Source organism: Salvelinus fontinalis, chromosome 11, assembly GCF_029448725.1.
Source record: "Salvelinus fontinalis isolate EN_2023a chromosome 11, ASM2944872v1, whole genome shotgun sequence".
In the NCBI taxonomy this organism is placed as follows: domain Eukaryota; kingdom Metazoa; phylum Chordata; class Actinopteri; order Salmoniformes; family Salmonidae; genus Salvelinus; species Salvelinus fontinalis.
Genome location: NC_074675.1, coordinates 36233902 through 36259897, shown reverse-complemented (window position 1 = coordinate 36259897; position 25996 = coordinate 36233902). Strand labels below are relative to the sequence as shown.

Here is a 25996-nt window from a genome sequence, read left to right as displayed (position 1 = left end):
CAACTAAAACCACCTAAATGAAGGGGCAGCACCGGGATAAGGGCCAGCACCGGGATAAGGGGCAGCACCGGGATAAGGGGCAGGACCGGGATAAGGGGCAGCACCGGGATAAGGGGCAGCACCGGGATAAGGGGCGGCAGGTCCTGGCTGAGGGACTCTGGCAGGTCCTGGCTGAGGGACTCTGGCAGGTCCGGGCTGAGGGACTCTGGCAGGTCCGGGCTGAGGGACTCTGGCAGGTCCGGGCTGAGGGACTCTGGCAGGTCCGGGCTGAGGGACTCTGGCAGGTCCGGGCTGAGGGACAGCTCCTGACTGTGGGGCAGCTCATGACTGTGGGGCAGCTCATGACTGTGGGGCAGCTCATGACTGTGGGGCAGCTCATGACTGTGGGGCAGCTCATGACTGTAGGGCAGCTCATGACTGTAGGGCAGCTCATGACTGTAGGGCAGCTCATGACTGTAGGGCCGCTCCTGACTGTAGGGCCGCTCCTGACTGTAGGGCAGCTCCTGACTGGCTGGCGGCTCTGGCAGCTCCTGACTGGCTGGCGGCTCTGGCAGCTCCTGACTGGCTGGCGGCTCTGGCAGCTCCTGACTGGCTGGCGGCTCTGGCAGCTCCTGACTGGCTGGCGGCTCTGGCGGCTCCTGACTGACGGACGGCTCTAATGGCTCGGGACAGACGGGCGGCTCTAATGGCTCGTGGCAGACGGATGGCTCAGAAGGCGCTGTGCAGACGGATGGCTCAGAAGGCGCTGGGCAGACAGATGGCTCAGAAGGCGCTGGGCAGACAGATGGCTCAGAAGGCGCTGGGCAGACAGATGACTCAGACGGCGCTGGGCAGCCAGATGGCTCAGACGGCGCTGGGCAGACAGATGGCTCAGACGGCGCTGGACAGACAGATGGCTCAGACGGCGCTGGACAGACAGATGGCTTAGACGGCGCTGGGCAGACAGATGGCTCAGACGGCGCTGGGCAGACAGGCAGTGCAGAAGGCGTTGGGCAGACGGCCGACTCTGCCCTGCTGAGGCGCACAGTAGGCCTGGTGCGTGGTGCCGGAACTGGAGGTACCGGGATGACGGCACGCACTTCAAGGCTAGTGCGGGGAGCAGGAACAGGGCACACTGACCTCTCGAAGCGCACTATAGGCCTGGTGCGTGGTACCGGAACTGGAGGTACCGGGCTGAGGGCACGCACCTCAGGGCGAGTGCGGGGAGAAGGAACAGTGTGTACAGGGCTCTGGAGACGCACAGATGGCTTAGTGCGTGGTGCCGGAACTGGAGGCACTGGGCTGGAGACACGCACCATAGGGAGAGTGCGTGGAGGAGGAACAGGGCTCTTAAAACGCACTGGAAGCCTGGTGCGTGGTGTATGCACTGGTGGTACTGGGCTGGGGCGAGGAGGTAGCGCCGGAAATACCGGACCGTGCAGGCGTATTTGCTCCCTTGAGCACTGAGCCTGCCCAACCTTACCTGGTTGCATGCTCCCCGTAGCCCGTCCAGTGCGGGGAGGTGGAATAACCCGCACTGGGCTGTGTTGGCGAACCGGGGACACCATGCGTAAGGCTGGTGCCATGTAAGCCGGCCCAAGGAGACGTACTGGTGGCCAGATATGTAGGGCCGGCCTCATGACATTTGGCTCAATGCCCAATCTAGCCCTACCAGTGCGGGGAGGTGGAATAACCCGCACTGGGCTATGCACCCGTACAGGAGACACCGTGCGCTCTACTGCGTAACACGGCGTCTGCCCGTACTCCCGCTCTCCACGGTTAGCCTGGGAAGTGGGCGCAGGTCTCCTACCTGCCCTCGGCCCACTACCTCTTAGCCCCCCCCCCCCAAGAAATTTTAGGGTAGTACTTGCGGGCTTCCAGCCTTGCTTCTGTGCTGCCTCCTCATAACGTCGCCTCTGCGCTTTCGATGCCTCCAGCTCCGCCTTGGAACGGCGACACTCCTCTGGCTCTGCCCAGGGTCCTTTACCGTCCAGGATCTCTTCCCATGTCCAATCCTCCTTTTCCCACTGCTGCTGTCGTTGCTGTCCGTTAACCCGCTGCTTGATCTGGGTTTGGTGGGTGATTCTGTAACGGCTCTCTTTCGATGAGTGAGTTGACCAAGGCGCAGCGGGTTGTGAATACATAATGAACTTTATTTAACAAGACGAAACTAAACACACGAAGAACACTTGAATAATTTTACAAAACAACAAAACGAACTAGACAGACCTAAACTATGAACTTACATGAAACGAGGAACACATAAACAGGAACGACCGTGTGGTGCAACAAACACAGACACAGTGACAATCACCCACAAACAAACAGTGAGAACCTCCTACCTTAATATGACTCTCAATTAGAGGAAAACGCAAAACACCTGCCTCTAATTAAGAGCCATACCAGGCAACCCAAAACCAACATAGAAACGGAAAACATAGACTGCCCACCCAAAACTCACGCCCTGACCATCACACACATACAAAACAACAGAAAACAGGTCAGGAACGTGACAGTATGGCGCTGCAAGCTTGGCACGCCTGTATTTGGGAGTTTCTCCCATTCTTCTCTGAAGATCCTCTCAAGCTCTCTCAGGTTGGATGGGAAGCGTTGCTGCACAGCTATTTTCTGGTCTCTCCAGAGATGTTTGATTGGGTTCAAGTCCGGGCTCTGGCTCAGCCACTCAAGGACATTCAGAGACTTGTCCCGAAGCCACTCCTGCGTTGTCTTGGCTGTGTGCTTAGGGCCGTTGTCCTGTTGGAATGTGAACCTTCGCCCCAGTAAAAACATCCCACATCACGATACTGCCACAAACATGCTTCACCGTAGGGATGGTAGCAGGTTTCCTCCAGACCTGACGCTTGGCATTCAGGCCAAAGAGTTCAAGCTTGGTTTCATCAGACCAGGGAATCTTGTTTCTAATTCTCTGGGAGTCCTTTAGGTGCCTCTTGGCAAAATCCAAGCTGGCTGTCATCTGCCTTTTACTGAGGAGTGGCTTTTGTCTAGCCACTACCATGAAGGCCTGTTTGGTGAAGTGCTGCAGAGATGGTTGACCTTCTGGAAGGTTCTCCCATCTCCACAGAGGAACTCTGGAGCTCTGTCAGAGTGACCATCGGGTTCTTGGTCATCTCCTTGACGAAGGCCCTTCTCCCCCGATTGCTCAGTTTGGCTGGACGGCCAGCTCTAGGAAGTCTTGGTTGTTCCACACTTCTTCCATTTAATAATGATGGAGGCCACTGTGTTCTTTGTGACTTTCAATGCTGCAGACATTTTTTGGTACCCTTCCCCAGATCTGTGCCTCGACACAATCCTGTCTCGGAGTTCTATGGACAATTCCTTCGACCTCATGGCTTGGTTTTTGCTCTGACCTGCACTGTCAACTGTGGGACCTTATATAGACAGGCGTGTGCCTTTTCAAATCATGTCCAATCAATTGAATTTACCACAGGTGGACTGCAAGTTGTAGAAACATCTCAAGGATGATCAATGGAAACAGGATGCACCTGAGCTCAATTTCGAATCTCATAGCAATGGGTCTGATTACTTATGTAAATAAGGTATTTCTTTTTATTTTTAATACATTTTAAAACATTTCTAAAAACCTGGTTTTCAGTTTGCCATTATGGGGTATTGTATGTAGATTGCTGAGGATTTTTATTTATTTAATCAATTTTAGAATAAGGCTGTAACGTAACAAAATGTGGAAAAAGTCAAGTTGTGAATACTTTCCAAAGGCACTGTAACCATTGATTACAATCCCGTGAACATACCCATCTCCTGACCACTGTGCTCAGCTCAGCACCATCTCCTGTTTACCAAACTGATACCCGCTCACGTGTGCAAGGAGAGGTGACAACAAGAGAGAGGAGGAGAGGAAAGGAAAGGAGAAGGAGGGGCCAGTGAAAGAGAGAGAGAGAGAGCAACCTGGTCTCAGAGCATTTCGTATTATTCTGTACCTCAATCCGAGACACTCCACTTTGCATGATATGTTATGTTTGGTTTTGTTACATGAGAGAAATGGTTACTGAAGCAAAAACTCAAATGTTGCGAGTACGAATCTCTCTTACTTCTTTTAAGATAATTTGCAACTCATTTACATGTTAGCTAACCCTTCCCCTAACCCTAACCCTTTAACCTAACTCCTAAACTTAACCCTAACCCTTACCCTCAACCCCTAGCCAAGCTAACGTTAGCCACCTACTTTTTGCAAATTCTTAACATATTGTAAATTTTGCAATTCGTAATATATTGTATGTTTTGAAAATTCATAACATATAATACGAACTGTAATTCGTAACATTTAATACGAAATGGGTGATGGCAATCCACAAAAGAATACATAGCCCTACAATACGAAACTTAACATAAATGGAGTGTCTCGGGTTTGCATACAGAATAATATGAACTGCTCTGAGACCAGGTTGGAGAGAGAGACAGCATTACGACACCACTGGAGAGACGTGGAACAGTGATAATAAACGATAACGGCTAGGTTTACTAACTGGGTTAATACAGATGATTACATCATAAACATTGCGCATGCAGACACAAGGCACTAGAGCGCATGCAGTGACCGGTTGCGCAATTGAGAGTGAGAAACTGGGTTAGAACAAATGGAGGAGAGGAAGAAGAAAGGGATGTACAATGGTTTACCTCGTCTGTAGACACTATCAGCATCAAACTAATGTAGACACGTACAGAGGGGATGAAAGAAAGGGGTGAAGGAGGAAGAGAGAGGGAGGAGAGAATGGCACAGACACATAGACAGTGGTGAACAATCGGTGGACGAAGCCTAGCTAAAGAAACAGAAGGAGGGGACAGGAGGTCGGATAAAAGGGATAAACTATGTTCTTTTTTATTTAAAGATGGGGAGTGAAAGAGGGAGTGTTCGCCCTCGGCGTCATAACGCATCCACGGATTAGCCCAAGCCAAACGCTCCACCGCCCGTCCATGGCGTAAAGACCGGGGTACATAAATATATCTGAAATAATTAAATAATTCGCTGTGGCGAGAAGAGCGTCAGCCGCAGTGTGTCTCTCCTTGCACCACGTAACTGCAGCCGAAACAGAGACGAGGACAGGGAGGACGGAGAGAGAGAGAACAAGCCATCCCTTTCCTAAAAGAACCAAGGAGAGAGGAAACGCGACAGGCAGACAACAATGGGAATATAGGTCTATATATACCTAACCCATCTGTGAGCAACCAGCACAGCGGAGGTTTTTGTGGTGTTTTTAGCGGTTAGCTATAAAGGAGCCCGGGGATTCGGTGTTGCAGCGGCCGCGCTGAAGAACAGCACATGTCAACACGTTCAATCTCCACATCTCCATCCCCGCCCTGCGCGGATCGCATATCCGTCTGTAACGGCAGCGCCAGGCAGGTTACCGAATAACGGAGCAGTTAACGGAACCGGGGATCCGTGATGAGAAGGACTCAGATCAATGGTTTTATGATATGAGCCTTTGGAAACTAATCAATTAATGAATGACTTAACATCGATGAGAAAGGACCAATCAAACAACTGATTTTATGGATTCATGTTGTTGACATTTTCGGAATGATCCCCATAACCAGCGCTCGGAAATAAGCCTGCTTTATCGGTGTGATGTGCTTTATCTAAGGATCCATAGGCTATGGGCTCTATTCATGACATAAATATATACATAAATACAACATTTAGGCTGATGACTTAGTAGTAGTCTTAACAACCCATGCGTTTCTTCCTATCTCTATCGATAGATACATGGACAATTAGGCCTACCGTTAGATCTATTGCGTTTGCTTTGCATACAAATATGTTTCGGTTAATTTAAAAACGAGTGAAGCAACCGTCTTTTCGTCCCTCTGCTGTATTGAGACGTTAGGCAGCAGGCAGGCAGTCACAAGCAACACACACACCATCCGTCCCTCTCTGGACTGCACCTCTCCATCTCTATCCCTCCCTCCTTCCTCCCTCCTCTATCCCCCCTCCTCTAATCCTCCCCATCCCCCTGTTCCATTCCCAGATTATCCATTTTTATTAATTTGTTTACGTATTAGCTCTATAAAGGATTAAAAATTGTTCACCCTATCTCAATCCTATACGCCTCTCCTTCACTAGCATCTCATCGGCGCATCCAGACACACAGACACACAAACTTGACATACACACCGGACCGCTCGCCAATACAACACAGCAGCGATGGAGACCACCAAACTGCCCCCAACCAGCCCTTCCTCCCCGACCACCGGGTTCTCGGTACCTTCAGCGGAGAAGGTGGATGGGTTTCCCCGGCGCTCAATGCGTAGAGCCCGGCAGAGGCGCTCCCACTCCTCGTCCCAGTTCCGCTACCAGAGTTCCCAGGTCGAGCTAACGCCACTGCCGCTGCTCAAAGGTGGGTCCTCTGCTTTCTCCTCAATGTCTATTCTATGTGGTAGACCTTTTGTAGTACGCTACTATTTTTTGTCCTATCAATGTGTGTTTTATCTGTCTTATCTTATCCTATGTTTACAGTAGGCCTGCCTTTGCTCAAAGATGGGTCCAATACCTGCTTATCAAGGTCTATTCTATGTAGTGTGGCCTGTAATATGATTTAGGTTGCAGCCTATTTCCTTGATAGCCTATTTCCTCAATAGTGTACTTTTGACCAGGGCCCAAAGGCGTGTCCTACATCTCCATCAACTTCGATTCTATCTTTTTTTATACAGCCTAGGCCTATTCCTGAAAGGTGGATAGCCTACCCCTCCCTCATCAATGCTTATTGTATGTAATAGGCCTATTGATCAAATGTAGTGCACTAAATAGGGAATAGGATGTCAACGTAGTGCATTACATATGGAATAAGTAGTGCACTACAGTACATTAACGACATTTATTCTACTGATTTGATTTAGTCATTTAAAATCATAAGCCTATCAACGTGCATGGTATAGTCCATGAGGCCGTGCTGCATGTAGGCTAATAGACAGTATATACAATTACACTACATGGCCAAAAGTATGTGGACACCAGTTCAAATGAGTGGATTCGGCTATTTCAGCCACACTCGTTGCTGACAGGTGTATAAAATCGAGCAGACAGCCATGCAATCTCCACAGCCAAACATTGACAGTAGAATGGCCTGTACTGAAGAGCTCAGTGACTTTCAACATGTCACTGTCCATAGGATGCCACCTTTCCAACAAGTCAGTTTGTCAAATTTCTGCCCTGCTAAAGCTGCCCTGGTCAACTGTAAGTGCTGTTATTGTGAAGTGGAAACGTCTAGGCGCAACAACGCCTCTGCCATGAAGTGGTAGGCCATACAAGCTCACAAAACGCGACCGCTGAGTTCTGAAGTACATAGTGCTTAAAAATCGTCTGTCCTCGGTTGCAACACTCACTACTGAGTTCCAAATTGCCTCTGGAAGCAACATCAGCACAAGAAATGTTAGTCGGGAGCTTCTTGCACACAAGCCTAAGGTCACCATGCACAATGCCAAGCGTCGGCTGGAGTAGTGTAAGCTCGCCGCCATTGGACTCTGGAACAGTAGAAACGCGTTCTTTGGAATGATGAATCACACTTCAACATCAGGCAGTCCGATGGACAAATCTGTGTTTGGCGTATGCCAGGAGAACGTTACTTGCCCGAATGCATAGTGCCAACTGTAAAGTTTGGTGGAGGAGGAATAATGGTCTGTGGCTGTTTTTCATGGTTCAGGTTAGGCCCCTTAGTTCCAATGAAGAAAAATCTTAATGCTACAGCATACAATGCCATTCTAGACGACACTATGCTTCCAACTTTGTGGCAACAGTTTGGGGAAGGCCCTTTCCTGTTTCAGCATGACAATGCCACCGTGCACAAAGCAAGGTCTATACAGAAATGGTTTGTTGAGATCAGTGTGGAAGAACTTGACTGGCCTGCATAGAGCCCTGCCCTCAACCCCATCAAACACATTTGGGAATGCTGACTGCGAGCCAGACCTAATCGCCCAACATCAGTGCCAGAGCTCACTAATGCTCGTGACTGTATGGAAGCAAGTCCCTGCAGAAATGTTCCAACATCTAGTGGAAAGCCTTCCCAGAAAAGCGCAGGCTGTTGTAGCAGTTGTAGCAGACCAACTCCACAGTAATGCCTATGTTTTTGGAATGAGATGTTCGACGAGCAGGTGTCCACATACGTTGGGCCATGTAGTGTATGTTTGATGTAGGCTAATCAAGTAATTTCTAATCATTATCAAAGTGGATGAATCTAGAACAGAATATCCCATAATGCAGTGGTTCCCAAACCTTTTTGGCCCATGACTCAATTTTGTTATCAACATTTATTTGTAACCCCACCATGTAAAAGGAAGTAATTTAATCAATGGCCACAATGTTTACTTTTTTAATTGTGGATATGACAGTCTATTACAGATCAGTCTGACAGTACTTTTGACAGTATTTTAATCTGAAGGAAGGATGATTTGTAGTGATTGAAATCAGAATCAGAAAGGTATTATGAAGTGAAGAAGATCATCAGGCAATAATTTTGTATCGTCTTCTGTGTAGAAAAGAACATCATCATTGTATTCATAAAGTATCTCAGAGTAGTAGTGCTGATATAGGAGCAGTTTTGTCTTTTAATGAATAATGAATAAGATTACAGGGGACCTGATCCTACATAACCACTTATACTCTGAGAAGCTTTGTGAGTACACATGCAACAATACAGTAAAATAAATAAGTATTTGTCCTCCAGACCTCCACATCTCCCTCAAACAGGCTGTTAGCTTGGCACTCATACCCAGCTTTGATGTCCTCCCCTCAGGCTACAGCATCAGCCTGCCTCCCTGGTCATGGGTCTCCACGCTTTAGCTAACACGCTAACGATGCTAAGGTCACATTTTCACCCACAGGGAGACTTTCCTCCTCTCCTCTCCCCTCTCCTCTTCCCTCCTCTTCTCTCCCCTTTTTAGTTTTATTATGTATTATTTTACCTTTATTTGACTAGGAAGTTGAGGCAGAGAATCTGTTTATCAAGAGTTAATTCGACCCAAGAGTTATTGCGACCCAAATGGCAATCTATTCCCTTTGTAGTGCATTACTTTTGACCAGTGCCCTATGGTCAATAGTAGTGCACTACATAGGAAATACGCTGCCATTTGAAACACAGCCAGTGAACCTATAACAGGGGCCTGGTCGTATTTCTAGAACATTATAACATTATTCATATAGATTCTTTACTGAATCCAATTCAATTCTGAATCAATTACAAGCAAATTAAATACAGCAGTGTTTTTTAGTTTTTGCCATACTGTAGCGCTACACACCTGTTTCAACTAATCAACTCATCATCAAACCTTTGATAAGTGGAATCAGGTGTGTTAGTGCTTGGGCAAAAACTAAAATGTACACCCCTTCGGGTCCACAAAACCAGGATTAGGAAACACTGGAATACAACAATCAATTAAAATACAGTTGGATAATTGATAGAATATGCAGACGATGCCAAACTTATGTATGAAGGGCACACAGTTAGAATCCAGAGGCATAAGGGGGCTCTGTCTGTGTGTGAGTGAGTGTGTGTATGTGTGTGTTTGTGTGTGAGCTCTGAGCGCTGAGCGCTGAAGCCGTTGGCAGAGCCTTGCTCCCTAAGATAGACCAGATAGTTTATCTCGTGATCGCCCTGCTTCACACGCACGCACGTACGCACAAACACACACAAACACACACACACACACACACAATTATACCCTTGCAAATCGTACTTTAAAAGAGCCAATAATGTACTTTTAGGGGACAAAGTAGTATCTTTCTTACATATAGTCTACAGGTACAAAAGCGTAACTTTAGAAAAGGTACAAATGTGTATCACCACAGTGACAAAAAAGTTTTTTCATTTTAAGTGACAAAGACATACCTGTTCTCTATACCAATTCCTCAAATGTACACACCTCTCTGTCATTCAACTTCTGACACCAATGTAGCAAATTCAAGGGTAGCCTTGACTGGGACTTGAACCTGGGTCCAGCAACTGTCAAGCCTACACCTTAACCATTATGCCACAAAGTCCATACCACATGGCAGTGTTGTGTTAAGGTCACTATGCTATCCATTACAGCTCTTTAGTGTGACATGCTCTTATGTAAGCCTCTATAAAGACTTCAGAAGTGGCAGCAGACATGCTCTAACTTTAACTAACTTAACTATAGACTTTTTAAACTGGCACAACACTTCCACTCATCAGTGGCAAAAAATACTAACTGAAAGCCACACACCCACTAAGCCACGCCTCCAATATAAGCCTGGCACAGGTGTATTCATTATTGTACCTTATGTTGGGTACAAATATGTACCTTTCTTCAATACATTGTCAATTTGTAGCTTTTCTGCTAAGCAAAGGTACAGATTAGTGCCACCAAGAATTGTTTTTAATATCTGTGTTTTTGCATGTACTGTACATTGAGTGATTTATTGTTTGATTGATCTTATGCTACACAAAGATAAATACAAAAAATTATAACTAATTAAACATTTTTTGCACCTGTTACTGAAATGGTTGTTCCAGTTTAAATTACTCAGGTAGTCTCCTCACACTGTTTCTAATGCTGGCAGCCATTATAAATGCAAGTTGCGGGTGAATACAGATTTCAACTGTTGGATAGACTAACACTGGCTGGATTCCAATAGGAACTACTCAACACTTTGCAAGCCAGCATAATGTGACTTGCAGGTAGGGTTTCAAAATGCTGGTAAATTTCCCTTGTTTTCAAGAAATCCCGGTTTGAAGATTCCTGGAAATCCTTCAAACATGTTTTAAACTTGGGAATTTTGGGAGACTTACCAGAATTTTGCAAATTTACTTGCAGGCCCGATGTGGCCTGTAAACCATGAGTTTCAGGCCACTGTATTAGGATAAAGCTAGGTCATGAACAGTCAAAATCATGTTTCTCATGAAATTGGATGATATTTGGATGAAACCAGAACAAGGTATGATGACCAAAGTATGAACAAGTACTGTTGCTCCTGCATAAATAAAGTTTGATCATAAAGTTACTGGTCCCCTCCCTCATGTCAAACTCTTGGATTCAGGAGGCGGTATTATTAAAGGGAATGGCTGATATCACCCTAATTCACGTTTTAATACACCAATGGTAACATTATATTCTCTTACCTAATAAAAAAACTGTGCCTTGTAACCAACATCGGAGAAGGCATGTTTGCAGAGTTGCGGGGTTTACAGCCAGATAGCTACTCTCCTGGTGCCAATATTTGACTGTAGGGTGTCAGCAAATATAATTAAAAGTGTACACTATTCATATATGGCAAAGATATTTATATGATTCCCTTTCATCTGTGTCTGGTGTTAGCTGGTTACTTCAGCCAGCATGGAACAAAAGGAGTGGAAGGGTTGTTCAAAACTATGACGCAGTTGTCACATCCGTCTGTGCTGCTGTGAACCGCAACACAAGAGACATGCTAAATCGGAGATGTGTAAAATACAGTTGAAGTCAGAAGTTTACATATACCTTAGCCAAATACATTTAAACAAATATTTCACAATTCCTGACATTTAATCCTAGTAAAAATTCCCTGTCTTAGGTCAGTTAGGATCACCACTTTATTTTAAGAATGTGAAATGTCAGAATAATAGTAGAGAGAATGATTTATTTCAGCTTCTATTTCTTTCATCACATTCCCAGTGGGTCAGAAGTTTACATACACTCAATTAGTATTTGGTAGCATTGCCTTTAAATTGTGTAACTTGGGTCAAACGGTTCAGGTAGCCTTTCACAAGCTTCCCACAATAAGTTGGGTGAATTTTGGCCCATTCCTCCTGACAGAGCTGGTGTAACTGAGTCAGGTTTGTAGGCTTCCTTGCTCTCGCACACTTTTTCTATTGGAATGAGATCAGGGCTTTGTGATGGCCACTCCAATACCTTGACTTTGTTGTCCTTAAGCCATTTTGCCACAACTTTGGAAGTATGCTTGGGGTCATTGTCCATTTGGAAAACCCATTTGCGACCAAGCTTTAACTTCCTGACTGATGTCTTGAGATGTTGCTTCAATATATCCACATAATTTCCCTGCCATATATTTTGTGAAGTGCAACAGTCCCTCCTGCAGCAAAGTACCCCCACAAGATGATGCTGCCACCCCTGTACTTCACGGTTGGGAGGGTGTTCTTCAACCCCCGCCGTAAAAAAGCCTCCCCTTTTTCCTCCAAACATAACGATGGTCATTATGGCCAAACAGTTCTATTTTTCTTTCATCAGACCAGAGGACATTTCTCCAAAAAGTACGATCTTTGTCCCCATGTGCAGTAGCAAACCGTAGTCTTTTTTATGATGGTTTTGGAGCAGTGGCTTCTTCCTTGCTGAGTGGCCTTTCAGGTTATGTCGATATAGGACTCGTTTTACTGTGGATATAGATACTTTTGTACCTGTTTCCTCCAGTATCTTCACAAGGTCATTTGCTGTTGTTCTGGGATTGATTTGCACTTTTCCCACCAAAGTACGTTCATCGCTAGGAGACAGAACACGTCTCCTTCCTGAGGGGTATGATGGCTGCGTGGTCCCATGGTGTTTATATTAGCATACTATTGTTTGTACAGATGAGCGTGGTACCTTCAGGCATTTGGAAATTGCTCCCAAGGATGAACCAGACTTGTGGAGGTCTACCATTTTGGCTTATTTATTTTGATTATGCCATCATGTCAAGCAAAGAGGCACTGAGTTTGAAGGTAGGCCTTGAAATACATCCACAGGTACACCTCCAATTGACTCAAATTATGTCAATTAGCATATCAGAAGCTTCTAAAGCCATGACATCATTTTCTGGAGTTTTCCAAGCTGTTTAAAGGCACAGTCATTGATGAAATTTCTATGTATTTTGAGCTTTGTGTGTCAGCAAATTTGCTTGAGATGATTTTACTCTAACCAGTTGTGTGAAGTACTTAAGTAAACCTACTGTAAAGTACTACTTAAGTAGTTTTTGGGGTATATTTTTGACAACCTTTACTTCACTACATTCCTTAAGAAAATGATGTACTTTTTACTCCATACATTTTCCCTGACACCCAAACATACTCGTTACATTTGGAATGCTTAGCAGGACAGGAAATTCTTCAATTCCCTCACTTATCAAGAGAACATCTCTGGTCATCCCTACTGCCTCTGATCTGGCGGACTCACTAAACACAAATGCTTTGTTTGCAAATTATGTCTGAGTGTTGGAGTCAATCTCATCAATCTTCACACAATACCCCATAATGACAAAACAAATACAGGGTTTTAGAAATGTTTGCAAACATATTAGAAATAAAAATTTGCTATCACATTTACATAACTATTCAGACCCTTAAAACCTCTACCACTTCACTCTCCCGGATCCGGGATCCTCCTCATCAAAAAAGCTGACTAGCATAGCCTTGCCTAACGGGACAGGGATATCATATAATATAATTTTCATGAAATCACAAGTCCAATACAGCAAATGAAAGATAAACATCTTGTGAATCCAGCCATCATTTCCGATTTTTAAAATGTTTTACAGCGAAAACACAATATGTATTTCTATTAACTAACCACAATAGCCAAACACACAACTGCATATTTTCACCATGTTTCCACCGCATAGGTAGCTTTCACAAAACCGACAAAATAGAGATAAAATTAGTCACTAACCAAGAAACAACTTCATCAGATGACAGTCTTATAACATGTTATACAATACATTTATGTTTTGTTCGAAAATGTGCATATTTGAGGTATAAATCATAGTTTAACATTGCAGCTACCATAAAAAATAGCACCAAAGCAGCCAGATTAATTACAGAGAGCAACGTGAAATACATAAATACTCATCATAAAACATTTATGAAAAATACATGGTGTACAGCAAATGAAAGATAAACATCATGTGAATCCAGCCAATATTTCCGATTTTTTAAGTGTTTTACAGCGAAAACACAATATATATTTATATTAGCTCACTACAATAGCCAAACACACAACGCAATTTACTCCCCGCAAAAAAATAGCTTGCATAAAACTGACAAAATAGAGATAAAATTAATCACTAACCTTGAACAAATTCATCAGATGACAGTCTCATAACATCATGTTATACAATACAATTATGTTTTGTTCGAAAATGTGCATATTTATAGCTACAAATCCTGGTTATACATTGTGAATACGTAGCATCGATTCACCAGAATCTCCGGAGATATTTTGGACACTCACCTAATCTGACCAAAGAACTCATCATAAACTATACATAAAAATACTTGTTGTATGGCAAATGAAAGATACACTGGTTCTTAATGCAACCGCTGTGTTAGATTTTTAAAAATAACTTTACCATAACATACAGCTTGCATTATTGTGAGACAGCGCTCACCAAAACGGCGGAGAATAGGAGTCAACATTTTACACAGAAATACGAAATAACATCATAAATGTTTTCTTACTTTTGCTGAGCTTCCATCAGAATGTTGTACAAGGAGGCCTTGGTCCAGAATAAATCGATGTTTGGTTTTAGAATGTCCATTTCTTCTGTCGAATTCGCGCCACAATGCTAGCCAAGGTTGCTAACATTCCCATCCTCTCTTGACGCAAAGAACGGAAAACTCCAAATTCCCAATAAACGTTGAATAAACTGATAGAACTCGGTTGAAAAAACCTACTTTATGATGTTATTATCATATGTATCAAATAAAATCAGAGCCGGAGATATTCGCCGTGTAAACCGAACGCTTTTCAGAAGACAATGTCGAGCTCCGCCACGCGCCTTCGAAGACAAAGAAAATTCCAGACCTGTCACTCCAAAAGCCCTTGTTTGGCCTCAGATCAAGCTAGACACCCCATTCCACCTTCCACTGCCTGTTGACATCTAGTGGAAGGCGTATGAAGTGCATGCATATCGATAAATAAAAGCCAGTTGAATAGGCAGGCCCTGAAACAGAGCCTCGTTTTCAGATTTTTCACTTCCTGTATGGAAGTTTGCTGCAAAATGAGTTCTGTTTTACTCACAGATATAATTCAAACAGTTTTAGAAACTTCTGAGTCTTTTCTATCCAATAGTAATAATAATATGCATATTGTATGATCTAGAAAAGAGTACGAGGCCGTTTCATTTGGGCACGATTTTTTCCAAAGTGAAAACAGCGCCCCCCTATTGACAAGAATTAACATCTATGGCAGGGGTGGGCAACACCAGTCCTCGAGGGCCTGATTGTTGTCACACTTTTTCTCCATCCCTAGCAAACACAGCTGATTAATCAAATTGCATTCTAAACTGAAGATCATGATTAGGTGATTATTGGAGTCAGGTGTGTTAGCTGGGCCTGGGGAAAAACTGTGACACCAATCAGGCCCTCGAGGACTGGAGTTACCCACCCCTGCTATAAGTGATCGATGTCCCTATACCGGGACGGTTGATAGTAACGTACGCTAACGTGCGCTAATGTGATAAGAAGGACGTAACAGCAAACCTTCCAGGACATAGGCATGTCTTATATGGGCAGAAAGCTTACGTTCTTGTTAATCTAACTGCACTGTCCAATTTACAGTAGCTATTACAATGAAAAAATACCATGCTATTGTTTGAGGAGAGTGCACAACAACAACAAAAAATTAATCACGGCAACTGGTTTGATATATTCAGTTCAAGGTAAATAATGTACTTACACTCAGTAATATTGCTCTGATTTGTCATCCTGAGGGTCCCAGAAATAAAATGTAGCATAGTTTTGTTTGATAAAATACATTTTTATATTAAAATGTAGGAACTGGGTTCTACAGTTTGAACCCCTGCTGTCTCTGGCTCCACATCCACCCTGCCTGGCCATCTAGATGTGTGAAAGTTAGTGTATAAGGTAATGATCCATCATGTATGACATTCCTGGGAATGTGTAAACTTACATTTTGTGTCACCACAAAAAAAAAAAAAATGCATATTTTTTGGTTTGTATTATCTTTTACCAGATCTAATGTGTTATATTCTCCTACATTAATTTCACATTTCCACAAACTTCTAAGTCTTTCCTTTCAAATTGTATGAAGAATATGCATATCCTTGCTTCAGGTCCTGAGCTACAGGCAGTTAGATTTGGGTATGTCATTTTAGGCAAAAATAGAAAAAAAAGATCCTTAAATTAACTCAGTACTTTGTTGAAGCACCTTCGGCAGCGATTACGACCTTGAGTCTTCTTGGGTATGACGCAACATGCTTGGCACACATGTATTTGGGGAGTTTCTCCCATTCTTCTCTGCAGATGCTCTCAAGCTCTGTCAGGTTGGACGGGGAGCGTCGCTACACAGCTATTTTCAGGTCTCTCCAGAGATGTTCGATTGGGTTCAAGTCTGGGCTCTGGTTGGGCCACTCAAGGACATTCAGAGACTTTTACCGAAGCCACTCCTGTGTTTTCTTGGCTGTGTGCTTATGGTCGTTGTCCTGTTGGAAGATGACATTTTGCCCCAGTCGGAGGTCCTGAGCGCTCTGGAGCAGGTTTTCATCAAGGATCTCTCAGTACTTTGCTCCGTTCATCTTTCCTTCGATCCTAACTAGTCTTCCAGTCCCTGCTGCTGAAAAACATCCCCACAGCATGATGCTGTCACCACCATGCTTCCCCATAGGGATGGTGCCACGTTTCCTCCAGATGTGACGCTTGGCATTCAGCCCAAAGAGTTCAATCTTGATTTTCATCAGACCAGAGAATCTTGTCCTTTAGGTGCCTTTTGGCAAACTCCAAACGGGCTTTCATGTGACTTTTACTGAGGAGTGGCTTCCGTCTTGCCACTCTACAATAAAGACCTCATTGGTGGAGTGCTGCAGAGATGGTTGTCATTCTGAAAGGTTCTCCCATCTTCACAGAGGAACTGCAGCTCTGTCAGACAGTGGATGATCCTCAGAGGAGGAAGGGGAGGACCATCCTCCGCAGTGAATTTCATAAAAATGTAAATTGTAAAGCATTTAAAAAGTGAATCATTTTTAAATTAAAATATGCTAAATAAAATCACGTCACCAAAAAGTTGATTAAAAAACACTATTTTGCAAAGAAGGTCTACAGTAGCCTTCTCACCCCCTTCCATAGACTTACACAGTAATTATGTGACAGGACGTCCTCCAGCCTATCAGAGTTCTTGCAGCAACTGACATGTTGCCCACCCAATCAAAGGATCAGAGAATTAATCTAGTACTGAAAGCATAAGCTACAGCTAGCTAGCACTGCAGTCTCTAAAATGTGGTGAGTAGTTGACTCAAAGAGAGAGAAAGACAATAGTTGAACAGTTTTGAATAAATTCATTTCTTCTTAAATGAGGAAGCAAGAGTGTCATTTTCTTCCACTTTCAGTTTTACTTACTTAACTAGTAAATGCAGCTGGTTAGTTTAGCCTACTGAAACACCCTGCTCAAACAGGGATGCTATGTTAGCTTGCTGGCTATGACTTTCTAACACAACACTGGAACTCTTCCAAGTCAAGGTAAGCTTTTGGTATTACTAATTTATTGCCACTGAGGCCCGCCGGTGTAACTGCTTACTGATTGTACACTGTAACCTTACTGCATGATTGTTTATTAATACGTTACTTCTATTAGCTATACTGACTATGATCTTACTTTAGCTAATATGGTGACAACGATGTAGGCTGTGTGTAGCGTATTGGCTTGGAAAGGTTTCTTCGCCTGGTCCCATACAGCTGATGTGTTGTGCATTGAAGTCCACAAGCGAAGGGAAGAGGTGAAAGGAGGAGAGATGCAAGAAGGAATACAACTTGGCTGCTATGAAAGTGAACTATGTTTACACGTGATCAGGGGTGCATTCATTTCGCCGATTCTGTTAAAAAAAGTTTCTTAAACGGAAGCAAACGGAACAAAACGGGGATAAACATACCTGAATTTCTCTAATAGAAACTCTCGTTTGCAACTGTTGGACTAATGATTACACACTATCAGCTAGATGCAGGCAAGAGTGTGCAAGGCGGTATTGAATGTCACTGTCTGTCCATCTGTGCACCTACGTTGTAAACTTTCATTCATAGGCTAGGTGGTAGCAACCTCTTGATGGGTATAGGTAAAATTTGAGTATCATGTAGTAGCCTAAACCTATCGCTGTTACATTGAACTGGGTGAATGGAATATGAATGAGAGTAATCCAATATGCTGTACTAGAAAAAAGGCTATGCTCATTAAAATGAAATCGTCCTCCCTCATCTTAAACAAGACTGACCGCCACTGCTGTCCGAATGACCCTCAGGTTCTTGGTCACCTCCCTGACCAAGGCCCTTCTCTCCAGACTGCTCAGTTTGGCCAGGCGGCCAGCTCTAGGAAGAGTCTTTCCATTTAAGAATGATGCAGGCCGCTGTGTTCTTGGTGACCTTCAATGCTGCAGAATTGTTTTGGTACCCTTCCCCAGATCTGTGCCTCGACACAATCCTGTCTCGGAGCTCTACGGACAATTCCTTCAAACTAATGGCTTGATTTTTGCTCTGTAATGCACTGTCAACTGTGGGATCTTATTTAGACAGGTGTGTGCCTTTCCAAATCATGTCCAATCAATTGAATTTACCACAGGTGATCTCCAATCAAGTTGTAGAAACATCTCAAGGATATTCAATGGAAACAGGATGCACCTGAGCTCAATTTTGAGGCTCATAACAATGGGTCTGAATACTTATGTAAATATATATTTCTGTTTTTTCTTTTTAATATATTTGCAGGGAAAAAAAGTGGAACAGGAGTGAAGGTTGCTGATAATGGGCCTCTGTTTCCAGTTACAATAGTCATTTACAACATTAACAATGTCTACACTGTATTTCTGATCAATTTGAGGTTATTTTAATGGACAAAAATGTTGATTTTCTTTCAATAACAAGGACATATCTAAGTGACCCCAAACTTTTGAACGGTAGTGTATATTTGCCGATTTTCAGGTGGTTGTCTTACGAATTGTATTGCATTCAGCTTCTTGTATTTCGCCTCTTGTATGAGCTATATAATGTATTCAGTGTGAAGTCTAGTGATTCATACATACATGTAAATGGAGCTAAAAACTTTTGTTTGTGTGTGTGTGTGTGTGTGTGTGTGTGTGTGTGTGTGTGTGTGTGTGTGTGTGTGTGTGTGTGTGTGTGTGTGTGTGTGTGTGTGTGTGTGTGTGTGTGTGTGTGTGTGTGTGTGTAGAAGAGCTGTATAAATCCATGTTATTGATTCATTCTGAATCTGAACGTATGATCCAAATTATGATCTGAACTGTATCCATATGTGTTGTCTGCTGTAATTATTGTAATTATTGCTTGATTTACATTGTATTCATGTCGTTATGTCCAAAAATAACACCCCTCGCCACCGATAAAAATACTTTTACATGACCCTCACCTTGTACTGAAAAATAATTGCACACCCTCCACCCTCAGAATTAACTCGAAATAATGTTCACGGCCACAAATAACAATAACTGTAGCGACCCTGTGTTTATAAACATGGATATCAAATTTGCCACTTCAGCATGCTTTTCATGGCACACTTGATGCCACGTAGGGCTATGGGCCAGAAGGTTGAGGGTTTGCCGACCACCACGGGCCAGCTCACCCTCCCTGCCTGTTTCAATACACTATGTTCAGAGCAGACAATAATCAGCTAGGGGGAAATCAGATTTTCACCATTTTGATGCTATATTTTTTATTATATAAAATATATGCAACACATTTCCAACCAACAGTTTTCTGTGCCAATGCACCACACAACCAATAAGCAAAGCAAACCGGCTTCAGGCTGTAACGGGTGTCTAGATCTTCCTCCTCCTCGGACTAGGAGAGGAGAGAAGGATCGGAGGACCAAAATGCAGCGGGTTGTGAATACATAATTAATGAATTTATTGAAAGACAAAGACGAACACGAAAAACACTTGGAGAATTACAAAACAACAAAACGACGTAGACTGACCTAAAACATGAGAACTTACATATAACATGAAGAACGCATGAACAGGTACAGACTACAACTAACGAACGAACAAACCGAAATAGTCCCGTGTGGTGCAACCTACACAGACACGGAAGACAATCACCCACAAACAAACATTGTGAACAGCCAACCTTTATATGATTCTCAATCAGAGGAAAACGTCAAACACCTGTCCCTGATTGAGAACCATATAAGGTTAATTACAAGTGACCTAAACATAGAAACACAAAACATAGAATGCCCACCCCAACTCACGCCCTGACCAACTAACACATACAAAAATAACATAAAACAGGTCAGGAACGTGACAGAACCCCCCCTCAAGGTGCAAACTCCGGACGCACCACCAAAAGTCTAGGGGAGGGTCTGGGTGGGCATCTGTCCACGGTGGTGGCTCAGGCTCTGGGCGTGGTTCCCATCCCACCATAATACATCCCCGCTTCTTTATCCCCCTCACAATGCCCACCCTCCAAATAACCCCACCTAAATTAAGGGGCATCACCAGGATAAGGAGCAGCACCGGAATGAGGGGCAACACCGGAATGAGGGGCAACACCAGAATGAGGGGCAACACCAGAATGAGGGGCAACACCAGAATGAGGGGCAACACCAGAATGAGGGGCAACACCAGAATGACTGGCGGATCCTGGCTGGCTGGCTCTGGCGGATCCTGGCTGGCTGGCTCTGGCGGATCCTGGCTGGCTGGCTCTGGCGGATCCTGGCTGGCTGGCTCCGGCGGATCCTGGCTGGCTGGCTCTGGCGGATCCTGGCTGGCTGGCTCTGGCGGATCCTGGCTGGATGATGGCTTAATGCTGGATGACGGCTCTGGCTGGTCATGGCTGGACGACGGCTCTGGCTGGTCATGGCTCGCTGACGGCTCTGGCTGGTCATGGCTCGCTGACGGCTCTGGCTGGTCATGGCTCGCTGACGGCTCTGGCTGATCATGGCTCGCTGACGGCTCTGGCTGGTCATGGCTGGATGACGGCTCTGGCTGGTCATGGCTCGCTGACGGCTCTGGCTGGTCATGGCTCGCTGACGGCTCTGGCTGGTCATGGCTCGCTGACGGCTCTGGCTGGTCATGGCTCGCTGACGGCTCTGGCTGATCCTGTCTGGCGGAAGACTCTGGCTGATCCTGTCTGGCGGAAGGCTCTGGCCGATCCTGTCTGGCGGAAGGCTTTGGCTGCTCCTGTCTTGCGGAAGGCTCTAGCGGCTCCTGTCTGGCGGAAGGCTCTAGCGGCTCCTGTCTGGCGGAAGGCTCTAGCGGCTCCTGTCTGGTGGAAGGCTCTAGCGGCTCCTGTCTGGCGGACGGCTCTGTAGGCTCATGGCAGACGGGCGGCTTTGCAGGCTCATGGCAGACGGGCGGCTTTGAAGGCTCAGTACTGATGGGCGGCTTTGAAGGCTCAATACAGACGGGCAGTTCATGCGGCGCTTGGCAGACGGACAGTTCAGACGGCGTTGGGCAGACGGGCAGTTCAGGCGCCGTTTGGCAGACGGGCAGTTCAGGCGCCGTTGGGCAGACTGCAGACTCTGGCCGGCTGAGACGCACTGTAGGCCTGGTGCGTGGTACCGGAACTGGAGTTACCGGGCTGAAGACACACACCTTCAGGCTAGTGCGGGGAGCAGCAACAGGGCACACTGGACTCTCAAAGCGTGCTATAGGCTTGGTGCATGGTACCGGCACTGGTGGTACCGGGCTGAGGGCACGCACATCAGGGCGAGTACGGGGAGAAGGACCAGTGCGTACAGGGCTCTGGAGACGCACATGAGGCTTGATGCGTGGTGCCGGAACTGGAGGCACTGAGCTGGAGACACGCACCACAGAGAGAGTGCGTGGAGGAGAAACAGGGCTCTGGAGACGCACTGGAAACCTGGTGTGTGGTGTAGGCACTGGTGGTACTGGCCTGGAGCGGGGAGGTGGCGCCGGAAATACCGGACCGTGCAGGCGTACTGGCTCCCTTGAGCACTGAGCCTGCCCAACCTTACCTGGTTGTATGCTCCCCGTCGCCCGACCAGTGCGGGGAGGTGGAATAACCCGCACCGGGCTATGTAGGCGAACCGGGGACACCATGCGTAAGGCTGGTGCCATGTAAGCCGGCCCGAGGAGACGTACTGGTGGCCAGATATGTAGGGCCGGCTTCATGACATCCGGCTCAATACTCAATCTAGCCCGGCCGATACGAGGAGCTGGTATGTACCGCACTGGGCTGTGCACACGTACAGGAGACACCGTGCGCTCTACTGCGTAACACGGTGTCTGCCCGTACTCTCGCTCTCCACGGTAAGTACAGGGAGTGGGCGCAGGTCTCCTACCTGACTTCGCCACTCTCCCTTTAAGCCCCCGCCCCAAGAAATGTTTGGGGTTTACTCACAGGCTTTTCGGGTTTCCAGCCACGTCTCCTTGCTGCCACCATACGCCGGTATCCCTCCTCGCACTGCGCCAGAGAATCCCAGGCGGGCTCCGGCACTCGCCCTGGGTTGATCGCCCACCTGTCGATCTCCTCCCACGTAGTGTAGCCCAGATCCTTTTCCTGCTTCCGAGCTAGCTCCTCATATCGCCACCTCTCTGCTTTCGCTGCCTCCAGCTCAGCTTTGGGGCGGCGATATTCTCCTGCCTTAGCCCAGGGTCATTTTCCGTCCAATATTTCCTCCCATGTCCATGAGTCCTGGTTTCGCTGTTGCGCTCTCCCCCGTCGCTTGGTCCTAGGTTGGTGGGTGATTCTGTAACGGGTGTCTAGATCTTCCTCCTCCTCGGACGAGGAGAGGAGAGAAGGATCGGAGGACCAAAATGCAGCGGGTTGTGAATACATAATTAATGAATTTATTGAAAGACAAAGACGAACACGAAAAACACTTGGAGAATTACAAAACAACAAAAGGACGTAGACGACCTAAAACATGAGAACTTACATATAACATGAAGAATGCACGAACAGGTACAGACTACAACTAACAAACGAACAAACCGAAATAGTCCCGTGTGGTGCAACCTACACAGACACGGAAGACAATCACCCACAAACAAACATTGTGAACAGCCAACCTTTATATGGTTCTCAATCAGAGGAAAACGTCAAACACCTGTCCCTAATTGAGAACCATATAAGGTTAATTACAAGTGACCTAAACATAGAAACACAAAACATAGAATGCCCACCCCAACTCACGCCCTGACCAACTAAACACATACAAAAATAACATAAAACAGGTCAGGAACGTGACACAGGCGCTTCAATATCATGGCTTGCGATTTCAACACCACAATCAAAAAGAGACTCTAACCACATTTCCATCCACAGTTTTTATGCGAGTAAAGTCATACCGTATAAACAAAAAATCAAGACAGCTGTGATGGAAATAGGAGGTTTCGGTACAATTTAATAAATGCCGACAGATAATTAATTTGTTCGGAATTGTGAGATTTTTTTGTGTCTGTAAAATTAACTATGCAAGAAACGGTGGTGGAAACACCTTTATGGGAACACATTTTATGCTAAAATATCGCATCAAGCTCTTTAATTATTTGTTACTTTTATTTGTTTTATTTTTAATTTTTTACTTATCTATTTTTAACTTAACACTTGTTTTTCTTAAAACTGCATTGTTGTTTAAAGCCTTGTAAGTAAGCATGTCACTGTAAGGTCTACACCTGTTGAATTCGGTGCATGTGACCAATAAAAGTTGATTTGATTTGATGTTACATGTGCAACCGGAGGAAGAAAAAACTCTAGACCATCTTTACTCCAGACAGAGAGATGCTTACAAAGCTCTCCCTCGCCCTCCATTTGGCAAATCTGACCAAAACTCTATCCTCCTGATTACTTCTTAAAAGCAAAAACTAAAGCAGGAAGTACCAGTGACTCGCTCAATACAGAAGTGGTCAGATGATGCAGATGCTAAGCTACAGGACTGTTTTGCTAGCACAGACTGGAATATGTTCCGGGATTCTTCTGATGGCATTGAGGAGTACACCACATCAGTCACTGGCTTCATCAATAAGTGCATCGATGACGTTGTCCCCACAGTGACTGTACATATCTACCCCAACCAGAAGCCATGGATTACAGGCACCATCCGCACTGAGCTAAAGGGTAGAGCTGCCACTTTCAAGGAGCGGGACTCTAACCCGGACGCTTTAAGAAATCTTGCTGTGTCCGCCGACGAACCATCAAACAGGCAAAGCGGCAGTACAGGACTAAGATTGAATCCTACCACACCGGCTTTGATGCTCGTCGGATGTGGCAGGGCTTGCAAACAATTACGGACCACAAAGGGAATCACAGCCGAGAGCTGCCCACTTCTATGCACGCTTAAAGGCAAGCAACATTGAAGCATGCATGAGAGCACCAGCTGTTCTGGACGACTGTGTGATTATGCTTTCCATAGCCGATGTAAGACCTTCAAACAGGTCAACATTCACAAGGCCGCAGGGCCAGACGGATTACCAGGATGTGTACTCTGAGCATGTGTGGACCAACTGGCAAGTGTCTTCACTGACATTTTCAACTTGTCTGTGACCGAGTCTGTAATACAAACATGTTTCAAGCAGACCACCATAGTCCCTGTGCCCAATAACACCAAGGTAACCTGCCTAAATGACTACCAGTCTGTGCTGTAATGGAGCAGGTTGAGAGCTTCATATTCCTTGGTGTCCACATCACCAACAAACTGTCATGAGGGAACGACAACACCTATTCCCCCTCAGGACACTGAAAACATTTGGCATGCGTCCTCAGATACTCAAAAAGTTGTACAGCAGCACCATCAAGAGCATCCTGACTGGTTGCATCACCGCCTGGTATGGCAACTGCTTGGCCTCTGACTGCAAGGCACTACAGAGGGTAGTGTGTACGGCCCAGTACATCACTGGTGCCAAGCTTCCTGCCATCCGGGACATCTATACCAGGCTGTGTCACAGGAAGGCCTCAAGAATTGCCAAAGACTCCAGCCACCCTAGTCATAGACTGTTCTCTCTGCTACTGCATGGCAAGCGGTACCGGAGCACCAAGTCTATGTCCAAAAGGCTTCTTAACAGCTTCAACACCCAAACCATAAGACTCCTGAACAGCTAACCGAATGGCTACCTGGACTATTTGCATTGACCCCCCCCCCCCCCCCCCATTTTTAGGCTGCTGCTACTCTTTGTTTATTATCTATGCATAGTCACTTTCCCTCTACCTACATCTACATATTACCTCAACTAACCTGTGTTATTTTTCTATTTTTGTCTTTTTTTCCCCCTTCAGTTTATTTTTAAAAAAATCTAAAAACGGCATTGTTGGTTAAGTAAGCATTTCACTGTAAGGTCTACTGTTTTATTCGGTGCAATTGACAAATAAAATTTGATTTGATTTGTTTCTCAAACGTCAAATTTCAAACTTCTTCCAAACGTCACATTTCAAAGTGTTTAAGGTTAAGTTTAGGCATTAACTCAAAATTGTTAAGTTGAGGCATTAACTCAGAATGGTTATAGTAAGGGTTAAAGTTTGGAAAAATTTCAAAAACAACATTCTATCGTTATCATGCAACCTTTCAAACCAGAGGCAGATGCTTGCACCCATCTGCCATTCCCGTCCACAACACAGTAGCAAAACCAAAACCTACTTGAAGGTAACACTGCTCACTGTTGCCCCTAGTGGCCGGTTTCCACGCCATCTCCCTTCGTCTTCAGACATGGATGGACGTTGAATACGGACTTGTATCACAGGTGACCTGCCTGAATATTGATATAATAACCATCATATCGAAGTAAACTTGGAGTCACGCAATGATGTGGTGGGTATCCTCCCGGGTGGTGCAGTGGTCTATGGCACTGCAACGCAGTGCTAGCTGAGCCACCAGAGTCTCTGGGTTCGCGCCCAGGCTGGGCTGGGTTCGCGCCCAGGCTCTGTCGCAGCCGGCCGCAACCGGGAGGTCCGTGGGGCGACGCACAATTGGCATAGCGTTGTCTGGGTTAGGGAGGGTTTGGCCGGTAGGGATATCCTTGTCTCAGTATGAATAAAATGTATGCACTCTACTGTAAGTCGCTCTGGATAAGAGCGTCTGCTAAATGACTAAAATGTAAATGTGGTGTGTGATCCTCCCACTACGACTCGGGAAACCATGCAGTTAATGTCAG

At 45.4% G+C, this 25996-nt stretch overlaps 1 protein-coding gene across 2 annotated transcripts in view; it reads left to right on the top strand.

The window, feature by feature from the left end:
- The first annotated feature begins 4429 nt into the window (after nucleotides 1–4429).
- LOC129865643 (serine/threonine-protein phosphatase 2A 56 kDa regulatory subunit beta isoform) overlaps nucleotides 4430–25996 on the top strand; it is a 55497-nt gene continuing 33930 nt past the window's right edge. The window contains exon 1 of one of the 2 annotated variants that reach the window (XM_055938577.1): nucleotides 4430–6350. In XM_055938577.1, the coding sequence (XP_055794552.1) occupies nucleotides 6158–6350 (193 nt within the window). In that variant the 5' untranslated portion in view covers nucleotides 4430–6157. The remainder of the gene's footprint in view (nucleotides 6351–25996) is intronic. The other variant, XM_055938576.1, reaches the window with a different exon arrangement.